This window comes from Anomalospiza imberbis, chromosome 11 (assembly GCF_031753505.1).
Source record: "Anomalospiza imberbis isolate Cuckoo-Finch-1a 21T00152 chromosome 11, ASM3175350v1, whole genome shotgun sequence".
Lineage (NCBI taxonomy): Eukaryota > Metazoa > Chordata > Aves > Passeriformes > Viduidae > Anomalospiza > Anomalospiza imberbis.
This window is the reverse complement of record NC_089691.1, coordinates 8896984-8921665: the sequence shown is the minus strand read 5'-3', so window position 1 is coordinate 8921665 and position 24682 is coordinate 8896984. Positions and strand designations below refer to the sequence as shown.

The 24682-nt window shown below is 43.9% G+C and overlaps 1 protein-coding gene and 1 long non-coding RNA gene across 4 annotated transcripts; one reads left to right on the top strand and one right to left on the bottom strand.

Moving 5' to 3' along the window:
• Window positions 1-1135: 1135 nt before the first annotated feature.
• RHOA (ras homolog family member A) lies at window positions 1136-24226 on the bottom strand. 3 transcript variants are annotated; one of them, XM_068201752.1, is made up of 6 exons: window positions 24063-24200; window positions 16786-16915; window positions 7021-7178; window positions 4187-4307; window positions 2817-2947; window positions 1136-2395 (listed from the first exon to the last, which is right to left on the bottom strand). In XM_068201752.1, the coding sequence occupies exons 3-6, from the start codon at window positions 7174-7176 to the stop codon at window positions 2222-2224; spliced, it is 582 nt and encodes a 193-aa protein (XP_068057853.1). In that variant the 5' UTR covers window positions 7177-7178; window positions 16786-16915; window positions 24063-24200; the 3' UTR covers window positions 1136-2221. The 3 variants fall into 3 exon arrangements, with proteins under 3 accessions (XP_068057853.1, XP_068057854.1, XP_068057852.1); XM_068201753.1 differs by lacking the exon at window positions 16786-16915 and adding an exon at window positions 22938-23024 and having other exon boundaries at window positions 24063-24165; XM_068201751.1 differs by lacking the exon at window positions 16786-16915 and having other exon boundaries at window positions 24063-24226.
• Window positions 7177-15803, top strand: LOC137480621 (uncharacterized). The gene is made up of 3 exons (XR_011003003.1): window positions 7177-8481; window positions 8563-8665; window positions 11578-15803. It is a non-coding gene; the product is annotated as an uncharacterized lncRNA (long non-coding RNA).
• Window positions 24227-24682: the final 456 nt, after the last annotated feature.

Below are 24682 nucleotides of genomic sequence, written 5' to 3'. Positions count from 1 at the left end.
GCTGTTCTATATCTGTGGCCACAGCAGACTGCAACCCCACATCCCTGCAAGACTGAAAACCCCCAGATCTGCTCAACTGCAACACCCCCCCAAAAAAGGGAACTGCAAATGAGCAACTAAACTTGTCAACAGGCCAGCAAATTAAATCCTCCCTTGGCAGCCCCACAGCCACAGTTGAGAACTTCCTGCTCTGTTCAACCCAGTCACCCTGCAGGGGGAGGACAAACACCTAGGAGAGGAAGGAGGGAAGGGTGGGGCAGGTGAGACCACTGAGCTTGTCAGACAACTCACTCTGGGTGTCTGTGGCTGAAGAGGAAGGACAAGGACCAGAGGTACAGGGCATTCCTACAGCTGGGTCTGTTTCTCCTTTGCTGCAGGAAAAGCAATCAGGAATTGTCCAAAAAAGAAAAAAGTGACACGGGTGTTTTGTATGCCATTATGGGATGCAGCCAGGTGCTCAGACATGGATTGTCATCAGCACCTGGACTCCCTCCTACCCAGCCCAGCGAGGAGGCTCTCAGCTCAGCAGCAGCTGCTGTAAACACCAGTGTGAGCACGGAGAGGCCCACTGCTGTTCCCTGGCCTTTCCTCCCCAGGAGCAGCACAATCTGCTCTCCAGCATGGCTGCGGCACAGGGCCCACACCTTGAGCCCAGCCCGTGCTGCAGGGCTTGAAGGCATCCCTCATGCAATGCCATGGCAAACAACCTGCCTCGTGCAACCTCTGCCACTGCTCCAGCGCAGCCCAGCTGCTGCAAACCATCCCATGCTCCCACAGCAGCACTGCATCTGCTCCTCCCTTCCTCCTACACAGCCTCCTCCTGCTCCTCTAGTCCCATGCTCAGGACTGACAAATCCAACTCAAGTGAGGCACTCTCATCTCGCCGAGTATCAAAAGCTCCTGTGAAGCTTTGCTGCTTGCTGTGGGGGCCAGGTGAGATACTGCAACTCGGCTCTGCTGCAGCATTTGGAAAGCACTGCGAGCAGCAGATGGGTATCCCTTGCTGGGAAATAAGTGTTAAAGCACTTGTAACTGCTCAGCGAATTCTCTCTCAGCTTTATCAAAAATGCTATTTCTAATTCAGGCTGTCAGATGCTGGGACCAAAACCCAGAGTGAGGAATACAGACACCAGGATACAGGGAGCTTAGAAAACTGCCTTTATTCTATTAGTTCTTGGAAAAATGAAAATACAGAAAGAGTTTAGTTGGCTGCAGAACAGCAAGAAGTTCACAGGTTAGGAGTCTGATCACTACATGGTAACCAAACTTACACAAAAAGTTTCTTTTTTTTTTAAAGTTTTGAAACTGGGTCCAGCAATGAATTTAAGGCAACTGAACAGTTCAGAAGCTTTGAGCATGAGCAGGCTGTCTTTTCTCATCCCTACAGCACGTTATGGAAAAAACTCCTGGGTGTGCAGACCACTCATATCATTCAAATGCGTCAGACTCTTACAAATGAAGAGGGGAAGAGGATCAGCTGCTTTCCACCGGACTTTATTTTCAAATACAGTTTCTTAAAAAACCCAGAACACCTTAACGCGGAGGTTACAAGTAACAGTATTAGGAAATCCAATTATACAAAAAATACTACATCTAAGCTGGGGTAAATAGATTTATTTTTGGTAACATACATTTAAACTGGCACTAATTACACAGTAACTAAAAGGTAACTAACATGAAACCACAGAACCCTCACTTTTCCTTAGCTGAATGGGACTTGGTCATTTCAGAGTGATCACATTTTCAAATTAATGTTTTACACCAAGCCATGAAAATCAGATCTTCCTAAATGTGATAGCACTGAAGCTACTCTCGATTCCATACAGCCATGTAACGGTTGTACTCAATTAGAATAGGACGTTAGTTATAAAGTAGTTACAGACCAATCCTCTGTGTTGACAGCTTTTTCTCTTTATAGAGACAAGAAAGAAGATAGAGAATTGTCTTCAATTAGCGCCTGGCATATCCTGTGAGTGCAGAAAAGGTTTGTTAGAGGAATGTTGAGGTTAACCTTGGGTGCACAGATGAATTTGATGCAGATTGTTATAAAAATCATGGTTGGCTTCTAAATACTGGTAGCAAGATGACTCGATTTTTAAATCTCTTAAGTAAATTATAGATAATGAAAAAGGCCAGTAATCATACACTAAGATTAATAAACAGCACTTCAAAATTACTCAAGTGCAGGGTGCTGCTTTGGCCATCTTCCTCTGGCCACGCTTTATAAGAGAAGGCACCCAGACTTTTTCTTGCCACGCCGGGCTTGCAAAGCAGCTCTAGTGGCCATTTCAAACACCTCCCTCACACCGTCTTTGGTCTTTGCCGAACACTCCATGTAGCCAAATGCACCAATGCGGTTTGCCATATCCCGGCCTTCCTCGGGTTTGACAGGCTCCTGCAACAGCACAAAGGCAGCAGGTGAGAACAGCCCAAACCCTCCCTGCTCCTCCCCTTCCCACCCAGCTTCCCAACAAATGCAAAGGAATTTCTGGATTAAGTACACGTATTGAACTGGTTAGTTAAAAATCCAATGCCAGAGGACACGATCAGTTTTCTGATATCTCTGAGCCTGAAAGCTGCAAGACTTTTTGAAACGAGTGATTGCCTATTTCTGATGAAGCATTTATACAATTCTTTGCTACCATTGCAAAAAAGCCTAAGAAAAAAATCCCCAAAGAAATGCTTCAGTCTTTGTATATAGGTGTTGATTAGGCAGCCCACAGAAAACCAGCAGCCAGCTGTGGGTGCCTGTCTAATGCTCTGCTACAACCACCACACACTTCTACCATTTATCTAAGACTCTGAAAGGAACCTGCCTGCTTCATTTTGGCCAGCTCTCGTCTTGTGTGCTCGTCATTCCTCAGGTCCTTCTTGTTTCCTACCAAGATGATAGGCACATTGGGGCAGAAATGCTTCACCTCCGGGGTCCACTTCTCTGGGATGTTTTCTGAAGAAAATGAATAGAGACATGACTGTACAAAACCCCGCTTCTGGGGAGAGTTTTATTTTAAAGCTTTTACACACTGCCTGAGTCGTTGTAACTTGATAATCCACACTGATGCCCTTTTTTCTACTCTTCATAAGGAGGCAAATAGACCTGTTCTGTCTTACCAAGAAAGACAAGCCTGTCTGTGGTAATTTGAAAGCTGAAGGACATGTAACATCTGGCTTCTTTCAGCAGCTACCTGACAAGGGTTAGCACAAGGGACTTTGAAGAACAGCATGCAGAATTCTGGACTGGAAAGTTATGGAATATTTTGCTTCAAGAGAAACATTTTATTATCTCCAGAAGCTAGAGATAGGCACAATAATGAGGCCTAAGTTTTAACCTCACTTATTTTTCTAAAGCAACACAAAACAACCCCTCTCAGCTCTCCCCTTACTGCAGCAGAACTGTTCAACACACTAATTACAGATACACAGAAACAAAGGCTTTGGGTAAGTAATTTTCAATCTGCCATTTCTCCCTGCATGCAGCAAATGAACTTGTTCTCATATACAAGCAACCTCCTCCTCACATCCCTACATGACTTTAGTTTTTTAGTGAAAGGAGGATTTGGGAGCTTTTGAAAGCAAAACCTTGACAAATTCTGTATAGCAGGAAATGCTGAACAGCCTAAAACATCTGGCTGTGCTTTCATAAGCTCTTAGATAGTTGAGATTCACCAGTGGATGTACCTGCAGGCTGCATAACCACTTTTTATCTTCATGAAATTCCATTCAGCTTTTGAAGAGACATTTACTATTATGTAATATGGCCTATTTTCTTGCTTGAAGGAACAACTTAGACAAGGGTTTTGAAGCTAGTTTTTGCACTACAGCCAAAATACTAATTCTGCAGCTGCACCTGGAGTGCTCAGGTGTGCTGGCCTCTAGATGCTGCACACCTGAAAAGCTGCTTGGCAGTTCACTGCTCCCAGGGACCCTGGCACCCAGATACTGATGAGCAGGAAGGGAGGAGAGGGAAGAGAATTTTTACAGTCTGGGCAAACAGAGTGCTGCTGCAGCTCTCCTGATACTCAGTGTTGCTGGAGAATTCCCTAATGTCTGAAAACTACACACTCAAACCAGCAGCAATGCTGAAACTAGGAAAGCTCCCAAGGGAAAATACATTCTACACTGCAATTCCCAAGGGGAATATATTGATAAAGAGAAGTGGTTCTGATTCAGTCAGAGATCTACTTACCTAAACTATCAGGACTATCAATTGAAAAACACATAAGTATAACATCAGTATCTGGATAAGAAAGCGGTCTAAGTCGATCGTAGTCTTCCTGTCCTGCTGTATCCCACAAAGCCAACTCAACCTGCAAAATTAAGATAAGGGGTTAGTCAGATCACCAGGAAAGTTCTGATTCAGAAGCCAGCAACACAACAGGAGTGAATAAAATATTTCAGTCAATACCACTCAAAAGGAGGAGACTACAAGTTCTCCTTTCACAGGAGAACTATTAGGAATTTTACATTCTGTAACTCCAAAAATCAACTTTTTGCTGTTTATGAGTCTTTTCTTTATACCTATGACCACTGTCTATTCTCTAAAAGGACATAAAAGCTACCAGCAGAAAAGCAAGACAGAAGAATCGAAGGGAATCAGCTCCAAAGGTCTGGGAAACTCTCTGACAAGCATCCCAGAAATACCAGTTTTTAGTGAAAGTGAACTAAGTATATGCTTTTTAGGATTATGCACATTTTCAATGGGTTTACAGCTGGAACCTGTAGTGACTTAAGAAATGTCAAGATCGTACTTATTTGTGCACAAATTTAACAGAACTGATTTGTGTGTAAAGCTTCTTGTTACTAAGAAGTACTTAATGTTCTCAGTTTTTCTACTTTTGCTGGAGCTAGGTGAGAACACCCCAATAGGATTGTTTAAAACTGCAGAAGGAATAGCCAACATTTAAAGCAAAGAACTTTAAAAACTATAATCAAGCTCTTTAGGTACATATACTTTTGCTTAAGATTCTCTGATGAGTCTGCCTTCACAATGCAGTGGGTGCCTTCTTTAAATCCCTGCATTCAAAAATTCCAGGAAAAAAGTCCACAGCAGCTCAGATAAAGACAGATGGGCAGAACTGGAACCCAAACATGAGCCTGCATGTGCAATGCAACTGTTTAAATTGTGAAGAGACAAAGCCTTGAGTTACACATATATACAAAAATAATCTTCTGTATTTTTGTCAGAAATACTCCTCTCAGTGTCACCTCTGCAGTTGCAAATGTGAATTCTGTGGCAAATGTTCATATTTTTGAAGAGATGTCTGTTGATGGTTCCCTCACATGACACTGGAATCAGCTTCTAAAACACCACATCTCCTACCATCACCTCTTTGTCTTCATATGACTTCTGGACATTTCTGGTAATGCTTTTCTAGGAAGACAGAGGTAAGTGGCTGTCAAACAGAAGAGGCCTAAGCACTGCTCTCCTACAAACTTTTGTAATCAAATTTTCTGAAGACCAAGAGCTTAGGTAAAATATATCCTCTAGTTACAAAAATAAAATCAGCTGATACTGCTCAAGCTGCTCATGCTATTTTCCTTTAGCTACTGGCTGCATATAGCTGATAGGGCATGACTCCCTGTTCACTCATTCAGAGATGCAGAGATTCAGGCAGAAAGGAATGAGGAAGTTAGATTTGGTGATAAGAGAGAGAAATGGATATCATACATATTTCAAACAATAATCCTTAGTGTCTAAAATACAATATAGGAACTGTAGAACGTGTCACTTGGGGAAAAAACATGTCCTAATATTAGTCTAAAAGTAAATTTTCTTTTACTGATTCACATTATGGGAGAGGAAAGCTCTTTTTGGACTCAAATAGCATGAACTATCTTGACTAAATCCATAAATAATGCATCTCTGCAACACTAGGAAATAAAATTTAACATAAAGTCCAAAACTTGCTCAAAACCCTCTTTTTCTCCAGTCAGGATCAAAAGTGAGTGACTTCAATCCATCAGTCACTGCATCTGAACTAGAGAGACTGAAGGATGTCCTGGCTGTAGCTGAGCCCAGAGCAAAGGCAGTGTCACACGGGGACAAAACAGGGAAGCTCAGCACCATCAGCACCACGCCCTGCCACATGCTTGACCTGCAGTGCCACGGCAGAGTCGGCTCTGTGTGGTTACACTTCCCAAACACACACAGGCTGTGCCTGCCTGAGAGGGTCTGTAAATAGCTGAGCTTTCAAGGTGCAAAGCTCCTGCTCTGTGTGCTTCTGGAGTATCCTGGAAAGTGACAATTTTGCACATTACCCAGCACCCTGCTGACAGAAGTGCAGAAGGCAACCTACCCAGGGATCAGCACCTACAGCTGCCCCCTGGAGCAGGTGTCTGACACGTCTGCTTGTATGGTAAACAAAAGAACTCAAGAGGTTCCACTGATTAAAACTGGTTTTCAAAATATTTAAAACTAAAATGAAATATTTTAATAATTAGTTTACTGAAGTACAAACTAAAAATGAAGCTCAGTGAGCTGTGGCTACACTTGGGTGCTAATAATTGTGTTCCTTCAGACAAGCAGGACAGATGATGCAGATGTACAGTACAGAAATTAACCCCCTTAATCACCCTGTCTGTCATCTGTTCTCAGAAGGATGCTGCATGTTGCCAGGAGCAGGTATTAAAAAAAAACCTCTCCAGGAATTAGTCTTTGTTAATTACAATACCAGGTCCCTATTAAAACAGGGACTCTGCTCCAAAGGCCAGTATCCCCAATGCCCTCAGCATCTTTGCATTGCTCCATCCCCTCCCACCTGCTGCAACATTCTACTCAGACTGATTGCATGGCTTTTAGACCCTCAGCTTGTGTACAGTTAGAAGCACCTTGTTAAACAGACACTGGATATGAGCAGGTTCTCGCAAAGCCAGTATTTTCTTTTCCACAGGAACATACTTAATATTTCAAAATCAATTTACAATATAAGCACTAACCACATGTTAAGGAAGCGTAGAGATGCCCGTGCTATTCTGAACAAACACCAGTTCATTCTGCCTCTTACAGAAGGGTTCACATACCTGCTTTCCATCCACTTCAATATCTGCTACGTAATTTTCAAAGACAGTGGGAACATACACTTCAGGGAACTGGTCTTTGCTAAATACAATCAGCAGACAGGTCTTTCCACAGGCACCATCTCCCACTATAACCAGCTTTTTTCGAATGGCTGCCATAGCTGAAAAAAAAACGATGACTTGTTAATTCAACTGATACAGCTTTTAACCACAATGCTAATAATTAATAAACACCAAGTCTTCAATTAATGACACCTTTTAAATTGGTTATACATGTCCTTTAGAGAGACAGACATATCTGGTCTTGGTAAGTTCAGATTCCCATCCTTTTAAGAAAAAACACTCCCCAGCACTTATCAACATACCAGTGAGCCCACTAGGTGCAAGACTAATAGAAAGGAGAGGAGATGGGCCTGGTTTAGCATTTATTGATCTGTTCTAAAGGCTGAGATAGCAGCACCCAGAGATAATGAGTGAGTGAGCAGCATTGTCCCAGGGTACCCTCTCAGAAGTGTATTCCAGGTAATCATATAGAAGATGCTTCAATTTAAGGGCAGTAACATTTTCTTATCACACTGAGTTGTCTTAACTACAAAGTGCCAGTCAGCCGGACTGAGGAGCACCTGCTGCCCCGGCACAGCACCAACAGAAGGATCTCAAGGTAACCAGTTCCTCACATTACAACCAGCACTCTGCAAAGGATTTTGGTGGGACTCAAATCACCCCTCAACCCACTTTCCTGGGCATTAACCTGCTCCCAGGTTAACAGAGCCTGCTGTCAGCTTGCAGTAAGAGCAGGGGGTACTCAGAAGTGGAGACCTCTGTGGTGCTCCACGCAGATCTCAGCTGTGCAATGAATTGATAATGATGAATTGATTGGTCCATATCAGGACCATACAAATCCACGACCTGCTCATGAGCAACTCTGGCCTCAAAAAGACAGTATAAAAGTTGCAAAGCTTTAAGGAAAGCCGGGAGTCAGGGTGGGGCCGAAGGAGATGGTTGTTTTGGATCTGGCAAAGCAAACAAAACCAGCACTATGTATGCGCCTGCTCTCTCTTCTCCAGGCGTTTATTTGTGATGGATGCAGGGACAAGCGAGAGATTTAGGAAGTGACCTGCCTACACCAGAGTGCAGTGAGGACAGACCCATTACGACTTTCTTCTCCATAACATGAAGGCACTCCAGGGGAAGCTGCTTAGTCATCCCATGAAGCTTCCTGGAAATGGAGCAAACAGCAATGCCACCACAATACCTATGACTGCATGACCAAAATACCACAGAGGGAGCACCCTGTGAGTTAACTTTTGCCATGACAAACCCAGAACAAAGTTCTATGAGGATGACTAGGGCTGCTGGCAAGGGGAGAAGGCCTCAAAGAAGCACAGGAGAGATTTAAAGGACACAGCAAAAACATTTTATCCTTTTCACCTCCTCTCTTGCCTCATGAAATCAAGTAAAAAGGTAAAACTACCATTTATAAGCAAACTTTAGTACTGTTAGGTGGTGAAGAAGCAGTACAGAGATTCTGTACTTCTGCTCCAGGTACAGAGAATATTCCAGGTACCATTTCAACCCATCTAGCAGCAAGGGTCAAGGACAGCCTTCTCAGACACCACTGCTCAAGTGATCAAAATCCATGTCTAAAGTGAGTTTCTTTCCCCCTGCAAATATATATGTACACAAGTTAAAAGTTATTTACCTTAGAGACTTGGGGTTATTTTTACATTTGTGGAAGGTTTTAAATTATTCAAGCCTAATAAAAGTTTTCTTTGCATTGTTTTAGATGATTTTGAATACTTTCTAGCAATGGTAGTATTTGAATTTTACAGAACTGGAAATTATCTGTCCTCTGTACCAACTCAAGATCAACTACCTGTAACTTCTATTTAATGTCAGTTTTGGCTAATCTGCCCTTCAAGTCCTACAAAACCTCTGAAGTAATCTACTCGTGTGCTCCACAACATTTACAATGAGAAAATTTCCCTCAATGTGTACCCTTGCCCTTTGATGTAATATAAGCCCATTACTGTTTATGCTGTTTTTCATGGCCATAAGAAATGGATTATTCCCTTTCCCCAATGCAGTTGAGAATACATGCCTTCATTTAGTCTTCTCTTCAGGCAAAACAATGCCAGTTTATTCAAGCCTTCTCTGTAAATCATATTTCCTAGACTTTCCCATTGCTCCCTTCTGGGCAGAGTCCAATTGGCACAAATTTACTGAAGTGTGGAGCCCAAAAGCTGAATCCAGTATTTCTCCTAGGGCTCTGTGAGGAGTGCCCAGAGCTGAAGGATTAATTTCATTGATCTTCTGGGATACCCTGCTGCTTAAACACCGATCTGGAATTATGTGTCTTTTTCTTTCTTCTTCCCCTCCCCTGAAGACAACACTGTTGATACAGTCAGCTTTTATTTCCTGATAGCTCACAGACTTTTTTTCATTCAGATGTCTATACAGTGAGTAGTTCTCTCTTCACACAGCTGAGTATCCACTGCCACACTTTTATTTATCCTGACAGTGACTGATGGTTTATTCTACCTTCAGGTTCTAGCTCTGTCTTCCCGTTTAATCACGGTCTGTTGGATGCAAGTTTAATAGCAGTGATTCCCAGATAATTATCTAGGCCATTGATGAAACCGCCCTGGAGACACAGTGGGTGGCTGATGGAATGGGATAACTTGTCCTTCCTTGCCATCCTCCCTCCTTCTCCCTTCTGTGCTGGTGGCTGGGACTGGCCTGTGATGCCCTGAGTTACCTGCAGTATCACCCAGGGTAGGTGACCTTTTGGCATCACCTGTGGATAACTGTATTTTTCAATGGAGTATCAGATCAACTCTATCTTCTTCTAAATACTTCAGTCACCCAGATTATTTTTAAAGTGTTCCTTGCCAGTTAAATTTTATGCTTTGGCCTTCTACATAGCTATGCCAAAGGTCTACAAAGAAACTACAATTGTGTAAAAAAAACCCCACAAACCCATTATTTAATGTAGATCTTTCTACAAATCCTTCTAATTATTTTAGGAGCTTTATTTTATCTCCTCAGTATCTTTTTTTCCTGAGAAAAGACTCTCATGAAACTCTCAGCCTGAATTTCTCCTGAGATGTGTTGACATCACTGAGATCCAATGAGCTGTGTGTGCTCAACCACTTCCTTCCCACTGCTCAGGACCTGCCCCATGAGGCTCTCCTGCTAACAGAGTTCTGTGCAGGACCGTCACCAGGACAGATCAAACCTGCCCAACAGCCCCCTCCATCTAGTACATTCAAAATCTAGAGAATTAAAATTCCCTCAACATCAGCTTCTAGAGGATCCTTCTGGACCATCACAAAAAGCCTCAACCACATTATCATTTTTGGTGATCCATGGCATCCTTGTATTTTTTAGTTTAGTTTCACCTTCCACAGCATTACCACAGAACAATTTCTTCTAGAACAAGTGTGTTGTATAAAATCCAATTCAAGAGGCAAAATCACCACCTAAAATCTCCAATTTTCAGAAGCAGCCTAGATTATAAATGCTGGGTAGATATAAACACCTCAGGATGTGAGCTCTGATCATCAGATAGACACCTCCACCCACCTCGGAAGGAAGTCTCCAAACATGACAACCACTTCTTTCTACTTATCATTATCAATGAACCATAGAATGGTTTGGGCTGGAAGGGACCTTCAAGATCATATAATTCCAACCCCCTGCCAAAGGCAGGGACACCTTTCACTAGACCAGTTTGCTCAAAGCCTCATCCAACCTTGAACACTTTCTAATTTAGGAATTCCTTGAATTTCCTAATTTAGAGGATTCAGTGTACAGATGAGCATATTTTAACTAGTTATTTTTAGCTAAAATAAATACATTCTTCTCCAGTGGGCAGCTGTAAGGGGTTGTCAGGTCTGACAAAGATTCAGAAAAACAACATCTTGGTAGCACAATAGAGAAAAAATGGATTGTTAGAATGGAGCTGCATCTTAGTGGTGTGTGTCGCAAGGACAACACTAACAGCTTTCACAGCAGTCAGGTCTTTCTGGTGCATTCTGACATGCTCTGGTTTTCTTCATCAAGTATTCTGGAACATGGAAATACATCAAATTTGTACCAGCAGTATGTGGGAATCAAAGCACTTTGTTGGCCTAAAGAGTTTCATTTAAGATGCACATTACACACAATTTACTATTTGCTGCAGCACAGCTTTTCACCAGTGAGCACATGCCTACATTTAGAACTAAAAAACCTCCACAAACTACCTGAGAAGGTGTAACAAACAGACCAAACCCAAGCTACTACTGCCTCACTGTAACTGAACAAAAGTACTACATATTCATCCTTTTACACAACACACAGAGCAGGGAGAGTCCAATAAACCCAGAAAGCTGCTGGAACTGCATCACTGATGATGCATGCAGAACATGGAGCAAGAAATAATTTATCCCAATTAGTGTAACAGAATGGCTGCAGTGATCTTCTAGGAGAACCTGTGCTGTCTTCTGCAGCAAGGCAAGAGATCTGCAATTTTTCCTACTCTTAAATGAACCACTCTTCCAACCTTTGCATTTATAGGATTCTCAAAACCAGCTAGTCTGCTAGATTCAAAGTGGAAACTCTCACAATGTGACTCAAGTGACTCATCTGAATGGAAGAGATTCAATTATGACATTTCCCCAGCCTCAGCCAGTGTCTTTCACAGGTAATACAGGAGCTTTAGACATCACTTACTCAATCCCACTAACATCACAGGAGGTTACAACACAAGGAGCTCCTGTTTGCTGAGTTGCCACACTAATATCCTTGTTACAGGAGGCTGCTGTTTCTAAGTGCAGTGAGGCTCCAAGACTCCTGCAGCATAAAGCCCTGCTTGTTAAGGGAATCCACCAAATACTCCAGAAGAATTAGAAATGGGGAAAATATTTTTTCCATGTTTTAAACATACTCCCCCCAAGTATTACTCTTTACTGCAAGGGAATTTGCCTCTTCAGCATGCTATTTATTTTTCCAAATAACAACTTTTCTAGTGCCTCCTCTCCAGCAGGTCCCAAGGCCACACAGCATGAGTGAGGATTGTGGACAGGCTGTTGATATTCCGAACTTGGATAGGCTGGTAACAAATATGCTAGGTTTGTCTTTCTCACTCTGGATCTCATCCTGGAGAAAGTAACTGATGGAAGAAACAGCCCTTTAGCATCACATAGGTATCACAACTATACTTAATTTCAATTCCCAATTAACTACTAGTAACTTTATGTTGCCTGCTATGCTATACAGGCAGATCCTTTGCAAAATGCAGAATTTTGTAAAAAAAAAAAAAAAAAATCTGTGTTATTGCATGTCAGCAAGAACTCAGCAGAAGCAGTTCAGCATGCAGTAAGAACGCTGCAGGGGATAGGGGGAGAACATCCTTTCAATTCTTTCCCACCTAATCTTGCTCAAGTCCTTAAAACCAAAATGTTGGAAGGTAAAGGTTTTGAAATCTTAGAAAGACTGCCTTGCTGCTGACTCCTCTACCCAGTACTGAAGCAGTTTGCTCCTGAGTGAATTACAGCCTGGCACTCTTCTCACTTGCTTTATTTCCCTTCACTCAGTCAGCCCTGCCCTGGGCAGCAGGAGGAACAAGAGCCGGGCTGAGGGACCAGAAGAAGAAACCCTGCTCAAGTGTCTCCCACCCTGACCAGTGAGGCCCTGCCCTCTACCTACCGCAGGGGAGAACTGACTCTGTCCCAGTCCCTCAACTGCCTGTGCCTCAGTACCTGCATTTACTCTTAAAATATACTCACTTTTGTTTAAGTCTGAGGTGGAGGAAGAAAGAGCTTTCCCCAAAGACCCCAGGGATCAAGAGGGGATGAGCAGGCTTTTCTCAGAGTTTTCTTCTGGCCATTTAGCAAGGTCAGATATTAACACTGAGAACTAGCAAAGCAGTTTGGAGTCCAAAGTAGATCAGCCCCAAAGAAACAGATCTGATTTTAGGGCAGCTGTGTAGTCAGTGAAGAAAGAGATTGAACATAGAGCATGTGAGTGGGTGAAGTGGTCCAAAGACTATGACCAGGGAAGAGGTCAGGCAAAGAGGCCAGGAGGACAACAGCAGACGGATGTAACCACTCCATTAGAACAGCATCCAGGATTCCCACATTTCCAACAGCAGGCAAGCATCTCAACCTTCTCCTCCACTGAAGTCCCAATGGAGAATGTCAGCAACTATACATTCTGTAATCCTTTTTTGCTGCTCACTTCTCATTAGTGAAAGCACATATAAACAAATACTAGAAATATTGCAGCTTGCTGCTGAAATGCTAGTCCTGCTACCTTAAATCAGTTTCCTTCAGCATATATAAGCCTATGTGTGCTATCATGCCATTTTTCCCCACATAACCAAAACAGGATGGCCCTGCTCTTCCATAGCAATAGTTGAGAAATAAAAGAATCTGTGACCCCAATTCACCTCTTAGAGAAGTGCAAACTGCAAACTGGGAAGTCAACAGCCTTGGGACTGAAATAAAAGTAAGAAAAAAATTATGGAAAAACGTGACTCAATCACATAAAGGAATCAGATACAACCTGTGTTTCTGCTACAGGGTTCCTAAAAGATCCTGGAATTCGTACATACCCCAAAGCATGGAGCAAGCAACCACTTATTTATTGTCTGAACTGATCTGTACAGCCACACTGACAGTCAAGGCAGACACACTGAGCTCAGAGTGATTTGCTCTTTTGACACCATGAACCTCCTGAAATCAAGCATTACTGGGATGGAACCTCAGTTCAATTCCAAGCCACCAGAATCAAAGCACTAAAAACATGAATGTGGTCACCTCTATCAAGGGGACAGCCAACTAATTTCATTGTAAAGATTTTCTTAATTCTGTGCAAGTTTGCCTGTGGACACTTCCACTCATAAACCAAAAAGCCACATTATTTAAAGTGTTGCTAACAAGGCCTTTGAGAAAGAGCTATATTTATATTCCTTACTGCAGCCAGTAGATAAAGCAGTTTGACAGTATTGCAAAATAGACCTATTTCTAACTACAGCACTATGTGGGAGCAGTGAGAAAAAGCAATCTGCTGGGGCTTTTTGGGAGGGTTACATATGAAATTTAACACTTGAAAAAAGTTCCAAAGGTGGCAAAGCATAGGGCAGGCTACTGATACTGCACATTAAATTTAACCCGCAGAGAAATGGATTTTCTCTGTTGTAAGACTGAAGTACAATTGAAAAACTGACACAGAAGGTCAGCATAGTATCCAACGGGATTAAACACTGAACACAAGTCCTTTGGGAAGGTCTTTGGACAAAGCAAGCTGAGTGTTCAGCTTTCTGATAACAGTTCATTCAGCCTATGTTAACCAGGCTCAAGTCTGGCATGTTTTACTAGCTTGGAAAAAGTGCCTTGAAAATAGAGCTGTACATTTCCAGAGCCAGCTTTAAATCAGAAGCAGCATAGCTGTGTTCACCTCCAGCTAATAAACCTCCCCAGGTCTCAGCTAACTCCACAAATAACCAGCTCAAGCCTCTTTGTACTAAATCACCAGAACTGGGAACAGGGTCAGCTTAACTGCATTAGGTCTTAGCAACACTGGTTGCCAGCCCCAGTGAACCCTTAATGACTGATTAATTTTATACAGTCATTAAGAGTTATCCAAAAGTACACAATAGGTGTTTAATAGCCATGGGCATATAGTGCATCTTCGTTAAGGACACAGAGTGTTGTTCATGCTGCCTCTGCAATGGCTGTGCTGGGGCAGGAGATTCCTCATGCAGCATAAAGCCTGCCAGTGCAATGTTTTGGAGGAAACCTGAATCAGCCGTCAGCACTAGATCCGTGCTGAGTGTCATGCGGACGCAGCACGCCTAATCTGAGATATCATGTGAAGTCTCAAAGTAGGATTCATCCTATCAAATTACAGCCTTTCCCCTTGCCTTCCTCTTCAGGAAAAATCCTGTGTGACAACACACAATTCATCTTCCTCTCAGAGAAGAAAATTGTTTTGGGTTCTAATAAATTGCCTTGAAAACATTTTGTTTTGCTCTCCTTCCCTGTACAGAGCACCTGCCCGGGCTTTACAGGAATGAGTCTCAGCACTGCCAAGTGCTCCCAGGAACACACAAACTATCTTCTGTTAAAACACCCAAATCATGACCTGTGCAACCCTCTACACCTAGCACTGTGTCCCACAAACAGCTCCAACATGGACACTGACCACTGGACCAACTTGTTTTTGCACCTAAACTTACACCTAGAGACTCATACGTGTGAGTGTACTGCAGGTCTACACACATGGAAATAGTGACATTGACTTAGGAGTTCGGTCTCTCCACCTCAGTGCCTGGCATTTTGGATAAATTCAGGACTGGATTCTTGCACTAAAGAAGAGGAAAAATGACCAAGAAGCTTTTCCCTCCATGCTCGCCAGCCTTCAGCTCAGGAGCTTCTTGGGTCAGATGTGGTTCCCATGAATTTGGTAACCTCAAACAGATTTCTCCTCCATGAGCTTGTCCAAACTCCCTTTGAACCCATGTAAACTTCCAGCACACACAACATCCTGTGGAGGGAGTTCCCACAACTTAATTACACATTGTCTAAAGCCACTTCCTTCAAATTCAAGCTTGTCCCTATTAGTTTCTTTTACTGCCTCCTAATTCCGAAATGGAAAGGGAGTGAACAATTTGCCTTCGCTCACCCTCTTCCTGCTGCTCACATAACAACCTTTCCAGACTGCAGCACCTTAACACAGAGCTGGTTGGGTTTTTTTAAAATTATTGTTACACATTTGACAGTAGTGACTGTCTATTCCTGGCACAAGGAGTAACAAAGTGGTAGAGGTGTCATCTTCCCATCCCACATGGTCCATCCCAGCTCCAAATGCCCCAGGGTTGCTGCAGCACAGCTCCAGGAGCAGGAGCCTTAAATCCATTCACACAGTATCAGAGAACCACACCCTGAGATGCATTTCAAGTGCAAACAAGCCACTGCTTGGTCATTCCCCAGTACATTTCACCCCGTGCATTAATTCAAGTGCAGATCATCTTGACTTCAAAATAGCAGTAACAGAGAATGCCATACCAGGCTCCTCACCCCAGCAGTCAATTACATTTTCTGCATTATGATGAGGTTTTCCTTGTCACTTCCTCACTTCTTCAGCCTCTGCAAATTTCCCATTACTGGCATTTTGCATTTCTTCCTGGTGACCACTCAAAAACACAGCCCAAGAGTCCAACTCCTTCATATTCTCACTACAGCTCCCACTTGCCTTTCACAGTTACCCTCTTTCTACTAAATTTAATATGAACCATATTGATTTTGTTCTGGATTCTTTTCTCACTGAAAATGACATGCAATTACTGTCAAGTACTAACTGAAGGCTAAGATGAACACTTGCACTTAAGAACCAAACTAAAACAATTAACACCTCTTGTTTCTATTTCCCCCAGTCCAGGCTGAGTGACACTGCCTTAATTCTTTCCTGAACACTTTGTTACTTATTCCATTATTGTAACTGGGATTGATGTCTTAGTCTGATGGGATTACAATCATTAAGATTGTCCTACTTCTCTTTATTATTACTGCATATTAGCATTCTCTCAAACTCAAACTGCTGCAGTATGTAAAGAGCTTTCTGGAAAAAAAATTACATTGCCCCCCTCGATTTTCAGGCCAGAGATCTTCAGAGCTAAAACATATATCAAAACAGAGGTGTCAATTACTAAATCTGGTCAGATTAGGTGTGCAATATCATTCAACCTTTTTTTTTTTTAACTTAATGAGATAATCAGAATACCTGATTGCACGGAAGTTCTCTGTATATAGATAAATAACTGCCAAAAGATAGGAAACCAGGCAGAAGGAAATGCTCAGCGCTCTCAGAAAAACACCCGTGGAACCTGCACAGCCCAACGTTCATAAATGACCTGAAAAAGCGAAGAAAAATAGCTATACAACAAAATGTACTGGTGATGTCAAGATGTAGAGGTAATAAAGGCAAGGGCTAACTGTGATGGATTTCAGAACTTTAACTGGCTCTGTGCCTTGGCAATAAAATTTGAAAGAGAGAAATGTGAAGTGATATGCAATGTAAAAACCAGATTCAACTGTCTGTACGAAATGATGGACTGGGAGCTGATCACTGCCACTCAAGGACAGCATTCAAAGGTTATATAGTTAATTCCTTTTAAATAAAAGCTCAATACTCCAAAGTGCCACAATTTTAAAGATTCCAGTATTAAGAACTAGGAGAAAAGGAACAAACCAGAAATCATTAAGATGATGTCAGAATCCATCGCATGACTGCATCTTCTGATGTGTGCAGCTGTGATCCTCCCATGTCAAAAGGCTATAAATGAACTGGAAATGACTCAGAGCGGGGCACACGGATGATTAAACTACACAACAGTGACCATATGAGGAACAACTACAGCAGAACTGGAAAAAGGACAGTCTGGAAGAGACGCAACCACAGAAGAAAACAACTGGATGCTTCTCTCAGACCCTACAGAGCAGTGAGCAAAGCTGGGGCCTGAAACCAGGACAAGAGCAAACAGGACAAGCCAGCTTGAAAGCAAAGGCAGGCAGGCCTCGCAGCAGGACACATGGCAAGGCCTCACCACATTTCAATTTTTTAAATCCATAATTTCATAGTTATTTGAGCTCCTCTCTCCTCCCAGTTACTTTCCACAATTTTGAGCTTCTGTTTCCTATTTTCTATGTTCAGTTACTTCTTCTCTCTTATTTCATCTGTAGGGCTTTCTCGCACTGTTTTTTAAGCGTGAACAAAACAGATGCCTTCATTTCCTTTCCAAGCCAGGTTATTTAATTCACATTCAACTTGGTAGGAGAAAAACACTGCAAAAGAAGGTTCCTGAAAGACCTTTTTAAAGTATGTTTAAGTCAATTTTTTTTAAAAATTATACCAGCAATATGTGCAAGGAAAACTCTGTCTTAACATTGTCAACGCGCATCCTGGTTTTTTGACACCAAACTTAACACGGTGCTCCTGATCAATTACCTGCAAAGTTCACCCCTATACTGTTCACCTCCTTATTGGTACATAATTAGTAAATTAACACCATTTCAGAACCCAGGGAAAAAAGACTAATTTGAGCATTTCTCCCTTGTCTTCCTCTACCATGACAAGTCTCTCTCCAAGGCTGAAGGCAAAGTTGGGATTTTGGGGGCAGAAAGAAGGATTCTGTCCTCAGGATCTGTGGCTGTTGTTGCTGTCCTTGCCCTCCCCATGGGCCATTGCTCATTTGCCCCCACCGACTACATCTTTGCTATCTGTAGGCACAACGACTTACAAGAGCACTTCTCTTATGCAATACCGAGTCCCAAGATTACTTTGCACAAAATGAGATTAGGGCTTAATATTTAGGTAATTATAGTAGATCTGTGGATTTCCATGCGTGTGTAATCTGTAAAACACTTTGCATTTTGGCCAGTTTTTTCTTGGTGTCCTCTCCTCCCAGACACCTCCTGCATGTCAGATGGGATATGGGGCACCTCATGCTGAGCAAGGCAGGCTTCTGCTTGGGCGTGGTGGCTGTCTTCAGGGGCTGGCAGTAAAGCACATATGGACAAGAAAAACTAACACTAACTTTTCCAGCCAGCCATCTACTTGTACCCACAACTGACACTCATCTGTGTTCCCTCCTCCTCTTCTCCCACCACAAGACATCTGTTGAAACTGCACTGGTTTAGATCAAAAACCCAGCAAGCCCAACACTGCCTGATACTGCAGGTATCTCAGACAGAGTAAATAAAAGAAGGAGCAAATGCACTGATACCACCATAAGTGTATTTTCTCAGTTGACAGCTTGGGTGTAATTATTTCTTTTTATTCTTTATGCTCAATAGCCCAACATTTGACAGTGTTTTCTCCTGTCAATCCACCTGTTTGGTTCTGAAGCCACATAAATCGTCATCATTCAAAGCACTCTGTGGCCCTGCGGTCTCAGTGCAGACTGAGGGAGAGGCACCATCAGTTTTGATCTAGGCCAGACTGCTTGGTCATGTCTTTGCCAAGCTAAGGAGTTCAAATCTTTTTAAGCATCCCTTGTATGGAATCCATTCCTTATCTCTGATCACTATTTTCAGCCTCAACTTTGCTTTTCCAGTTGCAATGTATCTCAAAGCACATCTTTCTTTGTGCCACCCCACTGTAATCAGTGTGTTGAGGACTAAGAGCCATGATGCTATCCCTGTTTTCCTTTTTTTATTCCTTTCCCAAAGCCCCTCATACAAATTCATATGATCACTGTTGAACACTGAACTTCCATTTTCACGGAATATGGCAAGCTCTTCCTTCTAAGTGGCAATAATTAACTTTCACCCCACCAGTGCATAAAACAAATTAAGTTTACCCTCCTGCTTTGTATTTATCTGGAACAAATTTCATTTGGCATTTTGCTGCCTCTAATTCAGTGTCAGAAGGACAAGCTGTGAGTCTTCCTAATCAGCTCTGGTCTTTTCTTCTCTTCATCCTCAACACCTTTCTCATTTACAAATATGTTGAACAGTAGAGATGTAACAAAGATGCCTCTTCTCTTATCCCAAACTTCCCTTCTCTGCGCTTCTCAAGTCATTCAAAACCTCCAGCAGATATGAGCTGCACCATTTCCTTTGCAATAGCCACACTGCCTTTCTGCTACTCTTAAGTTGTTGGTCCATCTGGTTAGCTTTTTTCTCTCTTCTACTTTTTAGAAAGGCACTGAACTGTGATATCCTGCTGAACTATCTTTAAGAACTGCTACCACATAAATTCTCTTCTATTTCTGTGGCTTCAAGGTATTGAGAAGTTACACAGTGTAATTAGTAATTCGGTCATTTCAGGCCCGAGTTTCCTTTGGAACCCTTGGGCAAGCACCATCTGGTCTTGGCATCTTGTAACTGTATTTATTACTTTGCTCTATAAATTACTTTGCTGAAAATTCAAGCAGAGACAGATCTTCCAATGACTCCTGTTCTCCATAAAGAGAATATCTGGCACAGGGAACCTCTTCGGACTCCTGGACTCCTCCACGGGAAACAGGAATAAGATGAAAGACGAATAAGTAATCTTTCTACTCATGGCTTCATCATTAAATATTTCTTTCACTTTTCCATCTATTGGCCCTCCAGAATCCTGAACCTTTCTTCTTTCTGATGAACTTGTTTTTTTTTTTTTTTTTCTGTTTCTCTGGCAGGTCCTTGTATTTTTCATTTGACTTGCCAGACTTCATGTTCTTATTTACTTTTCTGGTCAACTTCATGACTTAAACTTTCTGAAGGCTGTATTCTTATTTCTAATACTTTCTTTATCCCAAACTGCATGCTCATTCTCATCTGTCAACATTCCACAGTATAATTTAAAATCCTCCCAACAACATTTTCAATTTCAAGTGCAGAAGCCTAGCTCTGCTGTGGTTTACATGGAACCCAGCCTTTCCAAACAGCTCTTGGATTGAAGTTCAAAAAATGAACCAATTCACTTGGTCAGCACCCAGTCAAGATCCCACTGTGAGATGGCCTTCTCACTTCACACAATTTCAACAGAGCAGACAGGAGGTGAAGAATAAAGAGCCTCCAGGTGTAAAATATAAGAAAAATGAAATGCTAGCAGAGAATGCAAACAGAGATAACTGGTACTTGGACAGCTGCTAGCTCTTTCAAATCACTGACACATGCAAAGACAACCTTCCTTAAAACTGTGAAGATGAGGAGGAGGAATCCCTTTGTACATATCCACACCAGCAACCTGCTCCAAATGTGACAGTTCAGGCCAGGTGAGACAGAACTATTTATGGCTGCAAAACACTGCTAATTAACTGAGCAAAGAGACTGAATTGAGCTCTGTTTCTGATTAAAAAACAACAATAAAAAAGCAAGCAGAAAACCCACAACTGTCAGAGCCTGAGGAAAGCAAAACCTCACATTTGGTGTACTGCCCAATTTTACCGGGTATACTCGTGATTCTCCATCTGTTTGTTTTACAAGGGATCTTGGTCATGAAAGGTGGTCAGAGAAAGACAGCAAACCTTCTTCTGATTAGTTTAATTAGATGACTCACTTAGGAAGGACTGGCTTTTAGTTGCGTGGATGGCAAATATTTTAATTAAAAGGTGGTCTATAGATATTTTAGTTCAAATTTTATAGTCTCAAATGTCCTTCCCAAATGAAAATATGGTGATAGGAAAAGGACAGAAGAGAGGATGGACAAGGCAGTGTCACTCTACCAACTCCAATTAGCCTTTGTTACTTTATTAACTGCTCAGAATGAGTGGTAACAGATCCACCAGACCAGAAGGCACCCAGACACTGAACCGTAGTGTAAAAGTAACAGGAACTTAACCAGTGTACCACAGACAGTATTTTGGGATATTTTTGCTTATTTTTGAGATTTACCAAAAAGTAATAAGCAACTACCTCTTTCTATTTAGTTACCCACTATTTATAGCAAGAGAGGAATTCTACCAAAAGGCAAGGAGCAGAGGATTTTCATCATGCATTCAGGTGTGTGCAGGTGCATAGCTGTACCCTGGGAATGGAATGAAGGTCAGCTGTCATTTGGCACATTTATTTTGCACTGCACTGTTCTCTATTACAGAGTTTCACCCTTATTATGTGTTTTACTAGGACAAGCTCATCATGGATTAATTTAAGATTTCAAGGGCATACTCGCTGTACTTTATCAACATGCTAACTTCTTCAAACTCACCCCATTACACTTCTCCTCCACGATAGTTCAAACTACATTTAAAGACACATTGTAAGGCAACAGAGCAGAACAAGAGAGAGATGAGCTTTAGTACTAAAGGTAAAAGATGGTGGTTGAATGGAGACTCGGGAAGAACCTGATGATACCACAGCAGCAGGGAGTAAAATGTTAGAGAAACTGAGAAGGTACACTTGGCTAATGAAAATGTAGCCAAGGTCAGAAATACCTAGCACAGAGCAGACATGGTGTGAGGAAGAGCCCACAGGGTTCTGGGCAACTTAAATACATTGAGATAAAAAGATTTAAGTGTAAAAACCAGAAAAACCAAGAGTTACTATCAGAAAAATGAGGAAAGATGATGATACTTCCAAAACCTCTCCAAAATGTTTTCATTTGGAATTTGCTTATCTGAAGAGCCATCCCCAGTCCTACATCCTGGTGGCAGTTAAGATCATTTAGGATGTTTTTACTGTCAATTCCTGGCTCAGAGAACTCCCCGCCTCTGGCGCTTGGCTGCTGTGGCACTCAGCCAGAGCCTGAGCTTGGTGAGGAGGGACAACATGAGAGCTGCTCAACTCACTTCTGCTGTGACTGAATTTATTTTGCCCCTTCTGTGACACTGCATTCATGTCTTGAAAAGTTATTATTGAAAAACCCATGTATTCTACTGTTAAATGATACAAATCATCTAATTTTATGGGTGATTGTACAAATCGTACAAATTTATGTCAAACATTTATGCTGAATGTGCTGTTAAACATTCCAGTGAACTAATTAAAGTGAAATAAAGCTAATGTTTTTCTTTTTTTAAAGATGCAGCCTTGGTCCAAATCAGTACCAGAATTAGACTCTGTATATTTGAACGAGAAATGCCAGTGCTGTGTGGCTGGAGACCTGGGTAAGACCAGAACAGGGCAGGAAGAAAGCACACATGTATCAGAAGAGTCTTCAACAGCAAGCAAATATTTTCATAAACAATCTTTTCAGGGAGGGAAAGACTTAATATTTCCATACTGGGAAAATATCCCCAAATAAAGCCATCAGAGAACCTAATACTTTGAGTCACAAACAATATTTAAGGCACATAAAATTAACTTTTGAGATTTCTGAGATAAAAAGACGATCAACAGAAGTCTGCTTCTGGAAGAAGTTCACCATTTCAAAGTCACACAGATGACAGAATTGATACTTAGGCTAAGCTCTGGGGGTGGGGGAAAAGGCAACAACAAACTTAACATTACCTAGGGAGGTCTTAGTGTTTAATTTTCTCCAAATACTGTATCCCACAGAGAAAGGGTGGGTGGGAACCACTGCTGGTCAAGAATTCCCTGCAACAAACAGGTGAACTGTACCAGGAGAGAAACAAAAGCTGGATATGAGGCAGCAACTAAAAACAAACAAACCCCCGTTCCAGACACCTCTTAAAGGGATATCAAAGTAGTTGTGGTATCATTGGATTGGGAGCAATACTTCATCCTGAGTATCTGTAATAACTAACTCTCCAGACCTCTGGGAGAAGTTTTTGGGTCTTATTTTTAAAACTCAAACAGCAGTCTCGAGGTTCCTCTCGCCCTCAAAAGAATGGGTTTCCTGGCAGAAAAGGTTTATGCAGGGTGTAGTTTAACACCGGGCAGCTCTCAGCTCAGGTGAGGCTGTCGGGGCTCCGGTCGTGTCAAAGCACCCCCGGCGCTCCCCCGGCCTGCTGCAGCCGCCCCACCAAAAAAACACCGCCCAAACTTTCCAGTTGCGCTCCAAAGGCCGATTCCTCCCCGAGATAAAAGTTCAACGGCGCACAAATCCCTGGCAACCCTTCCGCAGGCACCCCGGCACGGCCCCGCGTGCCGCGGGGGGCCCGGGACGAGCGCGGGTGCGACCCCCGGTGCGGGCGGGGCGCGGCCCCGGCGCCGGTGACGTCACACAACAAGCTGCCACTCACCGGGGCACCCCCGGTGCCGCCCGTGTCACCCCGCGGGGCCGGGGGGCAGCGCCGCCTCCGCCTCCCTCCGCATCGCCCACGGCCGGGCGGCGGTACCGGGTCCCGGGCGGGGCGCGGGCGGCTCCCGCGGGAGAGCCCCGGGGCCGCGCCCCTTCCTCCCCTCCCCCGCTCCCGCGGTCCGGAAAAGGCCCCGTTACCGGCCCCGGGAACTCGCGGAGGGGCCACCCCCGCCAACTCTCCACTTTTGTGAGCGGCGGTGGCGGCGAGAGGCCCGGCCGGGCCCGGCCGCCCCCGCCCGCAGGCCGCGGACTCCCGGCGGGGGCGGGCGGGCCCCACCCGGCGACGGCGGCGGGAAGGGGGGAGGGGAGAAGAGAAGCCGGCGATCCGCCCCCCTCCCCGCGCCCCCGGTCGGCAGAGAGCCCCCCGGTACCTGCGGCCTGCGCTGGTCCGGCTCCCGCCGCCTCCTGCTCCACAGGCCCGAGCGCGAGCGGCGGCGGCGGCGGAAACGGGCGGGGCGGGGCGGGCCGTGCGCGCTCCCGGCCCCGCGCGCGGCGCGCTCCCGAGCCGCCCCGCCCGGCCGCGCGCGGCCGCCCGCCCCGCGGCCAATCGGCGCGGCCGCGCGCGGGGGCTGCCGGGAAGGGCCGCTATAAAAACGCCGGTGCTATTTACGCCGCGCCAGTCGGGGAGCGGAGGGGTGTGCGGTCGCTTTGGCGCTAGGCCGTGCGCGATGCCTTGTGGGAAGTTGCCTGCCTCCTTGTGGCCTCTTCGGTGCCTGCCTCGTGAGGAGCTGTCGATGATGGGCACGGCCCCTCCGCACCTACGGCGGGAAAGGCGGCTGTGATGGGGACCTGAATCGCGGTGCCCGGTTTGCCTGTGGGTGGTTCGTCTCCCCCTTCCGGGGGAGTCACGCCCCGGGTCCCGCGCGTGGTTCTGGGCCCCTCAGTTCGGAAGGACCAGAAGGGTCCAGGGAAGGGCAGTGAAGCTGGTGAGGGGTCTGGAGCACGAGTCCTGTGAGGAGCAGCTGGGGGTGTTTAGCCTGGAGGAAAGGAG